Raw genomic sequence first — 12,704 nt, 5'->3', positions numbered from 1 at the left:
TAAGTAATAAAAAAGAAAATGCATAACATATATTATATATGTTACCATAGATACTATAGATCTCAGCAGCTCACCTTTCCCTCTCCAGTGGGCCTGGGAGGCAAATCCAATATGGCCACCATATTTTCTGTTAAATTCTGCCATGAGAGCTTTGTAGGGGTTTCGAATCATGAGGATGCTCGAGTCAAAGGATTCAATCTCCTTCCTGCCGCTCTCATGTGTCTTAATGCAGATGGTCCTCCCACTACGCCAGTGATCCCGCTCCCCTTTAAATCCTGCGAAACATTGACATCCCACAGCAAATGTATTTTATTCCAGAGAGGTGTATTCATTAGTAATTACATTTCGGATAAATATTGAGGCCTACCTTTATTGTAAAGGGAGCCATCAAAGTAATAGCTGCCAGTGTAGAAGCCGGTGGCGAGCTCTATGAGGTGACGAGCCCAGGTGTTGCCAGCTCCAGGGAAACTGGCAAGGGCCACAAGTTGTTTAGTACGAGTAGGGAGGAAGTGTCGGTCCATGCAGCGGTTATCTGACACAGCACAAAGACCAACAAATTGATTTGTTGTACATATAGAATAACAGAAAAGTTTTTAGTGAGTTTCTGATGAGGCTCCAAATGTGAGGTGAAAGAGCACGGTCCATGACACACACAGCAATGTTTGACAGGTTGCTTAAAACAGTGAAGCTTCAAATAGATATTGAAAGTTAGTCACTTCCTACTTGTTATCAATTCTTGAGCAAAAGGAGCTTATTTTGCAACACTGGACATTAGTGGATGAAACCTTTAACATTATTTGAGAAAGACAGAAAAGAAGGTAAGAAAATTTGTGTGGGTGTTGGCTTATTCCTCTTTCTCACACTTTGTTTTAAACTGTCAGTCAGTGATTACTGATTTACAGGTTTGAAAACAGATGAAAGATGCAGCTTTCTGAGTTCAACCTGTCCAGAATTTGCATGATCACTTCCCTTTTCAATGTTGTGATGTTAAACCTCAGTTTTTGTTTGTTTTCATAAACCCGTGTGTTTGCTAATCAAGTTGCAGCTGTGTGGCTCATTGTCTAACCACAGTCACTCAAAAGACTGACTTTGTTCAAATGAACAATAAAAAATGACCTTGTTATGATAAGACAGTTTGACAGTTAATGTCACTGTGGTGTTATGCATTATGACAACATGCAATGACTTTTCTGCAAGTTACTGCACGTATTCTCTGAGACTGTACATTCAGGTTTATGGTTCTATTAGATCTTTGCATTTTGTTTTTGCATCAATGTGATAAAATACCTTAACTTTTCAGTTATTTTATTACTTGCATTTGCCAAACCAGTCATTTGTTACTTTATTAATGACTTTTATCTGGCTGAAGTTTAATATACCATGTAACTGTATATTAATATTGCAATACCGAATTTGATCACACTGCATTCCTATTATACTGACAATAATTCATCATACACAGAAAACAAAAATTATATAACTATATAAAGTAAATTAAGAAAAATCTAATTTTTGTACATAAAATCTTGCATTCAAAATATATATTATGATATATACTGATTTTACAGTTTAGAATAAAAGCTATGTGAACATTGATCCAAGCAATATATGTAACATGTTACTGATATATTTCAGTCAGGTTTATTTACTACACAAAACATAGGGTGATATCGCGCACATTATTTCAAGATGCAGTTTGCAAAGTTTTTCACACATGATTAAGCACGAAATGGCTTTACATTTAAAGCGATGTATTTAGTTCCTCTGGCTAACACTTGAGTTTCGTGAAGTGACTCAAATTTGCAGAAGTGTTAACTGGTAAGGGTCAAAAAAGTTGACAACATGTTTCTCACTTGAAGTGTTTTGAGAGAGTGGTGCTGGCCCACATTCAGAGCGGTATACTAGACACTATCGACCCCCTGCAGTATGCCTACCAGCCAAACAGGTCCACCTCGAATGCCATTGCTGCTGCCATTCACTACTCCCTCTCTCATCTGGAAAATAAGGACTCATACCTAAGGATACTCTTCATAGACTACAGCTCCGCCTTCAACAAGGTCATCCCCCACAAACTCACCCACAAACTTTCCACACTTGGTCTGTACCCCACCCTCTGTGTCTGGCTCCTAGACTTCCTGACTGGCAGGCCTCAGTCTGTCAGGATTGGTAACAGGACTTCAGCCAGCATCATCACAAACATTGGCACTCCACAGGGTTGTGTACTAAGCCCCATCCTCTACACCCTGTTCACCTATGACTGTGTCGCCTCCCACAAGGACAACATCATCCTGAAGTTCGCAGCCTACAGGAGGGAGGTGTCCAGTCTGGTGTCATGGTGTGGAGACAACAACCTCACCCTCAACACGGACAAGACGAAGGAGATGATAGTGGACATGAGAAAGGAGAGGAGAACGCATCAGCCACTGTTCATCCAGGAGCTTGAAGTGGAGAGGGTGAGCAACTTTAAATACCTGGGTGTCCCCATCAGTTAGGAACTCACATGGACACCTCACATCGCGCAGTTGGTCAAGAAGGCCCAACAGTGGCTGTATTTTCTGAGGAGGCTGAGGAAGTTTGGCACGTCCCCTAAGATCCTATATCCTTCTACAGCTGCGTCATCGAGAGTGTCCTGACCAACTGCATCACTGTGTGGTACGGCAGCACTACTGCCATGGACCACAAACACCTGCAAAGAGTGGTGAAGACTGAACAGAAGATCACCAGGACTCCACATCCCTCTCTGCAGAGCATCTACCACCGCAGAGTCCACAGCAGAGCTTCTTCCATCCTCAAAGACCCCTCCCACCCCCAGCTGTTCACACTTCTACCCTCAGGACGGAGGTACAGAAGTGTGAAAAGCAGAACCTCAAGACTGAAGAACTCTTTTGTTTGCAACCATGAACATAACATAACTGCTTACATGGACACAACTGTTTACATGGACATAACTGTTTACATTGAATCACATTTTGCATTTGCACATTCATTTTTTCAGAACTGCAATACCTTACTGAGAACGGCACTACCTCACTTTATTACCTTATTGTTCTTTTTTTTTTTTTTTTTTGCTCTCATTTTTTGATTTTATTTGTATTGTATTTTATTTTCTTTTACCTTACTGTATGACATTCAGTGTGGACGGCAAAGTAAGAATTTCATTGTGCAGGGAAACTTCTGTCTGTGCACATGACAATAAACGCTTTGAATCTTGAATCTTGAATCTTCAATCTTATCTTAACTTCAACAGGCACCAATTGATCTAACATGTTAGGGGTTGGGAAGGAAACCAGAATACACATGCAAACACAGAGAGAACATGCCATTTTGTTTTTTTACATTTACACACAATGGTGATTTTAGACTCTCTGGGGTCCCAGGTAAAGAAGCCCATTGAAGCCCTTGTCTCTATGTACACTAGTGCTGTGACTGTGCTGTTGCATATGCTCTGCCAAATGTTTACCTTGAACCTGCGTCTGGTAAACCACGAAGTACTCATCGTTCCCGCAGCTCTCAAACTCTTCCCCATGGCAAGCGTGGAGACACATGTCCTCGTTCTCCAGCTCATGGAGTGAGAAGAGGGGAGTCGGGAAGCCGCAGTAACATCGATCTCCCGCCAGAACAGCCAGTGATTTCTCCTGAAATACAGTTGCCATTACACTCTGCAGCCACACATTCACAAACGGTCGATGCATGAACACACATGGAAAGCCCCCTCACCCTCTCTGTGCACATGTCCACACATTTGTCCACAGACATGTTTTGGACGACAGCACTGAAAGGAAGAGCCAGGGTGACATTGTCCGGTCGATGGAAACAGCCTTTGAAAATGGCGCTGCCGTCTGAAACAGAAAGAACAAATTGAAATCTTATTCGTCAACCGGAAAGAAAAACAGCTTCTGCCAACTTGGCCTCTGTCCACTGACCCCAATGTAGAGATGTCAGTGGGACCCTCCCCCAGTTTAATAAGGCTGTGACGTTCCTGTAGACTGACCCGGAAGCAGTACATAACCCTGCAGCAGAAACTTTTAAGCCCGAGTTCTCTGTCCGGTGTGATGGATATACAATATCAAAAGATTTTATCTAACAGTTTAATAATTCGTTTTTTCACTACTTTTTGCTACTTTTGATTTGCTGTTGCATGTGCATTCATCCTATCTATCCATCCTTTATCGTATCTGTTTATCCTGTTCGGACCCTATTCTAACTGTCAGTAGGACAGCTGTGCATCTACAGTATGTTTCTTATTTAAATTCCTGCTGCCTCACTAAGGGTTTTGAACTTTTCTCTGTATTTCTTATCAGGAAATATTAACTATCAGTGCTGTGAGGCTTTACAGCACAACACATTTTGCAAATTAGCTCTAGCTCACAGTGTATAACATGGTCCTGTATCTTGTGTTTTATTTATTTTTGAACATTTTCTCGGACCATCTTCAGTACATCCTCTTTCTGGAATCGTGTATTTGATCTCACACGTGTTAATACTTTTAAAATTAAACTGAAATGTCATTTTTTATTTTGGTTGTTTGACAGACATGCAAATAAGAGTTATGACCTGATGATGATAAAACATAATCTTTATGCTTTGGTAACAAATGGGCTGTACAACAACAAGTCAAAGGAATTAAATCCGGGATAATGTCTAAGAAGGATCAGCAAAATAATGTTGAACTGAAAACACACGACTATATTGATGCACAAAAACACAAAACTGCCTTCTCAACACATTTCCAGCATTTCCTCTTAGATGTTCTGCGCAGGACTCACATGACAGAGATCAGAGTCAGAGGTGAAAAGACAAACATGAAGACTCAGCAGTCTTGGCAAGATAGAGCAAAGAGGGGGGGAAAAGCAGAAATGAAAATAATAAACAAACAGGAAAAGAAAGAACATTTAGTTTTCAGAGTTGGTTATATACTTGCCATTTACTGACTCTGCCAATATGAAACACCCTTTCATATTAGCAGAAAATTTCTAAGAAGTAGAAGGCAAATGAAAAAAGGAAGAGCAAAGGGAAGAAGAAAAAGATGTGAAAATTTACATCACCTTGTGGCAGGAACTTTCTTAAACCTGACAGCAAAAATTACCAAGGTAATTTCCAATATTTCAACAAAGCTCCTCGACACACACATACTTTATCTGATCCTCAGCCCTTCTTTTCTTTACTTCAGTTTTCTATTAGCAGGCGGTAATTGTTAGGATGCAGACCGTAGCCGGCTAAGCTATGTAGATAGCAAAGCTCCCTGGGGAAACAGCTAAACACAACAGAGCAGCTTGCTCCCAACTGTGGCGTTAAGCCAGAATAGATTCCCTCAACATGGCCAGTTGCCTTGAATTTCTGGATCAAATTGCATTATTGTGCCTCAGTGGATACTGTTATACTGTGTACTCTGGTCTCTCTCAGCCATATAGATTTTTACAATAAAGTTTATATTTATTGTGAACAAAGTGTTATTGGTGTTGAAGAAATTATTTAGATATTAAACATGATAGTTGTCACTTGTGTTTACTTAACAGCTATGTGTGGAGATGATCATGGCTTGTATGAAGCCCAGGGGAAATATTTGTTGTTGTTGCAGATTGTCAGACTCACAGCGGCGTGCTGACTCCTGGCTCAGCTCCAGCCTATAGATGGAAAGCCTGTTGGCTCCTCCACACAGGTTGCTCTTCTCTCCTTTACACTCCATGTTGCATTCACTCTCCGAGGCGTTGGGTGCTTGGATCTTGTGACCACAGTAACACTCAGCTCCAAACTCCAGGCCTGCGTACATGTACCCTCTAGAAGGCGGAGAAGAAAAAAAGGATTAACATCATTAGTACAGGGGACAGAGAGGTCCAAGTGATTGTTCTGAGCCTTCATTATGTGTTAAACCTTTGCAGACAAATACAGTGTATCAGCCTGAGCAACTGGATCAGCCATAATCAGGAAAGTGGACAAATGATGCACAGAGGATCTTTAGGAGATAAAACCTCCAAACACTATACTGAAATACCATGTCTTATTCTTGTGACTAGACATCAGAAAATGTACATAAGCTGCAAAGCTCTAAGACAAAGCTGAATATAAACATATATATTATTTGGAAATTGATTCCATCATACAAGGTCTCTTGTCTCCTTTCTAATGCTCATAGAGGATTTCACTCCCAAGAGTCCTTTCAGCTGCAATTGGACTTGTAACACACACAGAACAAATCCCCTGGCCTGTCAATAAAACCAAACCTGTGTGCTCTGCTATGTGTTGTTGCCCCTCATTTGTTTGTCTGTTTTTATGAACCACAGAGAAACTGGAGGAGAGAGGTAAGAGGAGGAATAAGCCGACAACCAGCATATTTCTCTGCCCCTATTCCCTGCTCTGTGAATCTGTGATGGGTAAATTTAGTGCATTTGATAAAGCCGACCTTTGTATTCCTCGGGGAGAAAGAAATGGGGTGAGAGGAAGGTAGTGAGGAAGTAGTGAGACAAGATGTGAGGAAACAGTAGACAAATAAAGGCGAAGAGCAGTGAGCTCATGAGAGACCTTGTTGAGAGCTGGAGCACACATAACATGGTTTCCATGTAACCAGGAAATGCTGGATTTGTATTAACATACAATGACAAGATTTTATTAAAACTGGATTTTGAATAATCTTATACAGTACTAGCCTCTTTAATCTACTTACAAAATTTATATGAGGGTGTACCATACCACAGAAATTAGCATGCTGATATAGCAGCCTCCACTTTTCTGGGCAGGATTTCCACAGGTATTTGGTCCCATTCAGTGAGCTGATGGTGGGTGATAAAACCTGCCTAACAAGCTGAAAGGTGATGAATTCAAGACTAGATCTAAAACAGGCTCCAGCCTTGCCATGTGTCAACTGGTTTATGCTAATTTACAGAAAATATTTCAGCACATCATGATCTGCACATTAACGTGGGTCCTATTCATTATGTGTAAAGACAGTGTCTTGTACAGATTCTTCCCAGGGGAAAATGCGGAAAACTTGCTCAGAAATAAAACTGTGATTCTCATTTCAGCTTCATTTTAGTTCTGTTTTGTTTAATACATTTCTGACATGCTTCTCCTGACATTCTGTAGGAGAAATGAGTGAGACACAAGTCATCCTTGAAACATACCAAACAAAATAAAAACCAAAAAGAGAAGCAATCAGAATCACAATTTGAGCAGTGGAAGCACAATGAAATTTCACTCCAGGTTGGCCTGTGTATAGATATAATTTTAAAGCCTTTGAAGGTATAGTTTTGTGTGTTGCAAATTCATAAATTGACATGATTAATCATTTTTTGATTCAGATAATTTGGGAGCAGGTGGCATTTAAGCAGAGATAAAATAATGCACAACTATGGGCAAAGAATGGGAGGGATGGAAGCATAGTAGGGACTCAGCAGCTTATTTTGTACTGAGGCCCTTTAAGAGGTTCAGAGAGGGGCTCTACAGACCACTTTTGCATGACAAACACGAAAAACTATATTTTTTATGGACCACAATTGTTTTGTGATGTTAAACAGGGAATGGGCCTTTTCAAAAATGCTGACGCAAAGTTCTAAGTAATGTCCAAAATATACAGCTCCAAAGGGCCTAATGCAAAGTAGATCAACGTACACAAAAGCATAGTACTGTATGTACATAATTTTGACTCTACTGTAGTTTTTAATTCATCTGTGTTTTCAACTATATGTTATAGCTGTGATTAAACCTTAAAGTCTATTTGGAAGCTGTTCTCAGCTTTCAGTCTGACATAATGTTCATCAGCAGAAATATTCTTCCAATTTGTCATGATAATGTATTAAATATAGTACATTTACATGGAAAACATAAAAATGTGATTTAATTTAAAAACTACTCAACATCTACAAAACAGCACTTGAGTAATCTTTTAGTGTTGAATTATTTTGCACTTTAGGATTCACAGTCAGTGTTGATAATATTTTTGACAAGAGCATATTGGTCAATCACTGGCCATCATGTCAACAGTGTCACCCTGGCTCTGTGAAAACCCACTAACTGATGTAACTTTTAATAACCATTAGATTATTTTCTAGTTTATACCTCAGCCTGACAGCAATCACAAAAAGATTGGATTGTAAGGGATGAGAGTTTTTGTTGTTTGCTTTTATCGTACCTTTCTGCACAGTTGTCCTGGCAACGAAATACAGTCATTTTTTTGTAGTCAAAAAAGGAAACTCCTCTCAGAGCTCTTTTCTGTGTGTTGTCGACGTAGCAGCCAATGTACTTTGCTGAAATAAGAAAAGACTTGTTGTGTATACAGCAAGACACAGAGATAAAATACACATATAGTATATAGTACATATTCAATGGTGTAATACATTTCAGCTTACATACAACAGTCAAAACCATTTATGAAAAAACATTTTTTGTTATAAAAATGACAAAATGGAAAACTACTTCTATACTATCCTTTTCACAAACCTACACAGTGTAGTAACAGAGCACGCGAGGAGTCCAAACTGGGGCAGAACCTTTATTTATTTATAAAGCCTCACACCCCCTTCTAGTGGCCTGTAACTGTAGTAGCAGTCATCTCTTAAATTATTTACAAGTATATGTGGGGGATGGGCAACAATGAACATCCACAGAGGAATACAGCAAGGTTCTCTTGCCTCTCATTAAACTCTCCTCCTGCGTAATCCTACAGCATGGACTCTACTGTACCTTTAACAAACAAACCTCCTCCCATCTGTGCTGTGCTCTGATCCTCTGTTAATAGCTAAATGGGGGAAACATTGAAGCCTAGTCCCCTGCATTACTTTAATTGTTATGGTCAGGCCTGCATTTGAGCAACATGTGTTGTGCAACAAGACATAGCTGTAATTTTCCTCCTAACTACTGTTAGCATCATCATGAACAAAATGCTCATTTAAATTAAGCTGCAGCTAAAGTTTTAAAAGCATATTTCTTGTGTGATGTGATGAGAATAAATTGTGACACTTGCATGTTACTATGTGTTTCCATGTTATTATTAGCTGATCTGTTTAAAACACCATCTGGAGCAACCTTTATACTGGTTTTCACAATGTTTCAGGCATATTTAATTTACTCAGTGCAGTAGGCTTCTGTGATACTGCACCACAAAGTGCAAATGTGTTTATGTGTTTTGTTCTGCATCTTTTGCTGTAACATTCCCTCAGAAGATTCGGACCCAGAGAGATAGGGTGATATAGTGAGTTATAGTGAGTGACTTTCAGTGAGGAGAGGTGAGAAAAAGTCACCCAAACATAAAAAACCCAAACATAACAGAGTTCTTAAGATGGCAACGACTGCAGAGTAACAAGTGAGGCTGGATGTACAAATACACAATATTCTTTGAATATAATAATTACTCTATTACCACGTTCAGCTGCAGTCCTGTGAAGTAAGCATTTCAGAACAGAGAAGATGGGGAGGGGAGGAAGACTGGGATGCTGGACTGAGGGACCTTTATTTAATCAGATAACCTAAAGCTCAAATCTACATTGCAAACATGTTTGTTTTAATGGCTTTGGATTGTAAAAAAACAGCTTAACACTACACTTGTTAGAAAAACACATCTTTTGTAGTCTATGTTTAATGCACAGCAGCCAACAGGTCACTGTACTGCACTGTGACTCTGAGTTTTTCTAAAAAAATGTTTTTTTATTTTCTCAATTGGTCCAATCCTCTGCAGGCTTGCTAAGTTTGCTCCAGAGCACAGTGGTTTAAAAATCATGAAAGCAGCCTCCACACTTTGTCATAGCACTGACACAGGCAGAGCAGCATCACTCACCCTCACATTTCTTATTTATGGGCTGCTTAGACTCTCCACCTGCCTGTCCTGCACTCTGGAGGGAAACTAGAAACCCACACAACCATAACAGAACAGTAAAATCGAAGAGTTATTTATGGCTTTCATTGTGTATTTTAGGATGTTATGGATAAATAAATTAAAACTCTCCACAGTAGTATTCAGACCAGATGGCTGTCACTGCTAAACTACTGTATGTGTTTTATACTGAGTAATATTCTTAGAAGCACATGCTCCACAGCTGGACAACAATTTTATGCTACTTTTCTTTTAGGGTCTTTCATTATTTTTATACTACTTTACATTTTTACTCCACTACATGTCAGAACTCTAGTTATTAATCTGTGCAAATTATATGTTTAGGTTTTATAGGATGCATTCTTGTCACAGTAGCTCCACCTCCATCAGCCACCACATTTACAGTAAATGCTGCTTAAGTAATAACAATAAGTTAGTCATGAAAAATCAACGAACTGATCATACGGTTGAGAAGTGAGCCAGCTAATCTCATCATGTTTAATTGGTAATTGATTAAGCAGGATATTTCTATTATTCAAGGTCAGAGATGTCAACTCAGAGGAGACTTTTTCCACACTCACTCTGGTGTTTTCACAACATTGTGTGACTTAGTAAATGTCACATGCTTGTGAGGAGTTTATATGTAAACCTTTGTGTCTGGATTCTCAGGTTACACAGTTTAGAAAAACAGATACAACTGTAAATCCTGTCAAATATCCTGTCATTTTGATTTTGGGATTGTACTACAGCTGCGTGACTGAACATGTGCTGAGCAGCACAAAGCTGCAGCTGAAGCACAGACGGTGAGAGCCTTGACAGATTCATTCTAAGAAAAGACTTAATCATAATGATCATCTCACGCCTCTTTCAAAAGATCACCTTTGAGGCCAATTACAATGACAAATTCTCAGTGATTGAATTTGGTGCAGTTTGCAACCAGAGATTGCGTTGGATCAATTTCATATAAATATGATGTGACAAAAGGACAAAGGCTGCTTATGCATTTTCTAGTGGGTGCACTATACATAAATCAGCCTGAAAAAAGAAAATAAAAAATGAAAAGAATTTTTTATAATTTGTCAAATAAATAAAAAAATCAAAACAATTGGATTGTTTATGTTCTCAAAATATTTGGATTTCACACACTGAGCATTATTGATTGTAACTGTAATTGCTTTGGCAGTTGTTGGCACATATTCATATTATTTCTTTACTCACTGTGTCAGTTAATTCTATATATGCCTGATCTGCATAAATGTGTATTGATTTGAATTTTGTATGTGCATGCACCATCTGCAATAAAGCCAGTTATCAGTTATTGTATAGTGTGATTTGTGTGGGGGGGTGACAAGAATCTGATGCTGAATATGGGAAGCTGCAAATTTGAAAACAACCTCACTGCAACAGTATAATAAAGATGCAGTCATTAAACCCACCTCTTCCATCGTCCAAGTCTTTGGCATTGCGTCCTGTATTTGCACGGTTCCAGTTGTTGGTGTAGTCTTCCCCCCGGGCTCCAGTCTCCTTTCCATCCTGTCTGCTCTTTTTCATCCATGGAGGGCCATATCTGCGACCAGACCTCCGTGTCTCCTTAAACACTCTACTCACGATGCTTAGCCCACGAGTGTTAGAAGATGAAGTCCGGCTGCCCACTTCCGCAGCGACCACGGTGTCCCGACCCCCTCGGGGTCCCGGGCCACTGTCCCCGACGAAGCCAGAGTGCAGCAAGACAAGGCTCCCAGCAGTCAGGTAGAGAAGGATGAGGGAAAAAAATCGGATAGGTTTCCTGCAGAAATAGCGTTGTATCTTTAGCAGAGGTTTGACCATGCTGTCTCCCCCTGCCACTCTGATACACTTGCCCACTTATAAAAACTCATAAAGAAGAAGGGCGAACACCAGCTCTCCCTGTTCCCACCACACAGCCCCACTGGGCGGAAACTAAAATCAGGAAAAAGTCAGTCAGTTTGTCTTAATCCCGTATAAAGTCATTTAAACAATGACAATGCATGACTTTTCCATCATCTACGCATCTCCAGTCTCATGAGAAAGGTGTCCGTCTCTTTATCATGTCCATGTAAGAGTCACTCTGCGTTCCCGCTGACAATCTAGCCCTGAGAGCCGGCTCTGGAGCCACGGCATGAAAGGTGAGTGGCTTAGAGTGAAAGATGATCGCTCAACACTGCTTTCACTCCAGCTATCAGCCTACAGCGATGCCTCACTAGCACTACATTGACACTTTCTCCCACGCTGTGCAGAACGGAGAGGCTTTTATTTACTGGCGGAGCTGAGATCCGTTCTCCTTTGTGCGACCACCTATTCACTGAAACAATCCAGGAGTGAGAGGGCGTGACTCCCCTCCTGCAGTAAAGACAGACACAAACAAAAGAAAGAATAAGTGCACACCTGAGTATGCATTTTTGCAAGTGCAATAGCAGGTTACAGGCAGCATCACATACAAAGAAAAAAATCTTTCTGCTAAGGATTAAACTAAAATCACAGAAACTGGCCGTCTCAGTACTGTATGGTTTCTGTTATAATAATGTCAAATATAACCTTGTTGTGAACAACAAGTAAAGTGGTCCTCATTCTTGTGTTGCTATGAAACTCACATTAATGATATAAGAGATCACTGGTAAAAAACAAATAATAGAATTTAAGACATCGAGTATCTGGGAAGCTCATCACTGTTATTATTGAGAGCAGCAAACACAAAAGTTTCACCTCAACAAGCTCCGAGTTCTAAATTGCCTTTAATCAATCAATCAATCAATTAATTAATTAATTAGGTCAAGCTAGAAAGGAAAAGTTCCACCCTGCAGCATGTTTACTGATGATTTTAGGATCCAGAGCGTGTGGGATTTGAAGATAATCAAAAATATTACAGAAGATGATCTAAGGTGAT

The 12,704-nt window shown here is 39.8% G+C and overlaps 1 protein-coding gene across 5 annotated transcripts in view; it reads right to left on the bottom strand.

Moving 5' to 3' along the window:
- The window catches only part of wscd2 (WSC domain containing 2), a 36,939-nt gene that overhangs the window by 3,979 nt on the left and 20,256 nt on the right, over positions 1–12,704 (bottom strand). For 2 of the 5 annotated variants that reach the window (XM_067521632.1, XM_067521631.1), the window contains exons 2-8: positions 11,239–12,160; positions 8,126–8,240; positions 5,593–5,777; positions 3,718–3,839; positions 3,461–3,635; positions 368–532; positions 75–275 (exon numbers count right to left, since the gene is read on the bottom strand). In XM_067521632.1, coding sequence (XP_067377733.1) covers positions 75–275; positions 368–532; positions 3,461–3,635; positions 3,718–3,839; positions 5,593–5,777; positions 8,126–8,240; positions 11,239–11,629 — 1,354 coding nt within the window. In that variant the 5' untranslated portion in view covers positions 11,630–12,160. Of the gene's footprint in view, positions 1–74; positions 276–367; positions 533–3,460; positions 3,636–3,717; positions 3,840–5,592; positions 5,778–8,125; positions 8,241–9,766; positions 9,790–11,238; positions 12,161–12,704 lie in introns of those variants that run through there. The other 3 variants (XM_067521634.1, XM_067521635.1, XM_067521636.1) reach the window with 2 other exon arrangements.

The sequence above is a fragment of the Channa argus genome, chromosome 11, assembly GCF_033026475.1.
Source record: "Channa argus isolate prfri chromosome 11, Channa argus male v1.0, whole genome shotgun sequence".
Taxonomy (NCBI): Eukaryota; Metazoa; Chordata; class Actinopteri; order Anabantiformes; family Channidae; genus Channa; species Channa argus.
The sequence above is the reverse complement of the archived record's forward strand: the minus strand, read 5'-3'. Positions and strand labels throughout refer to the sequence as shown.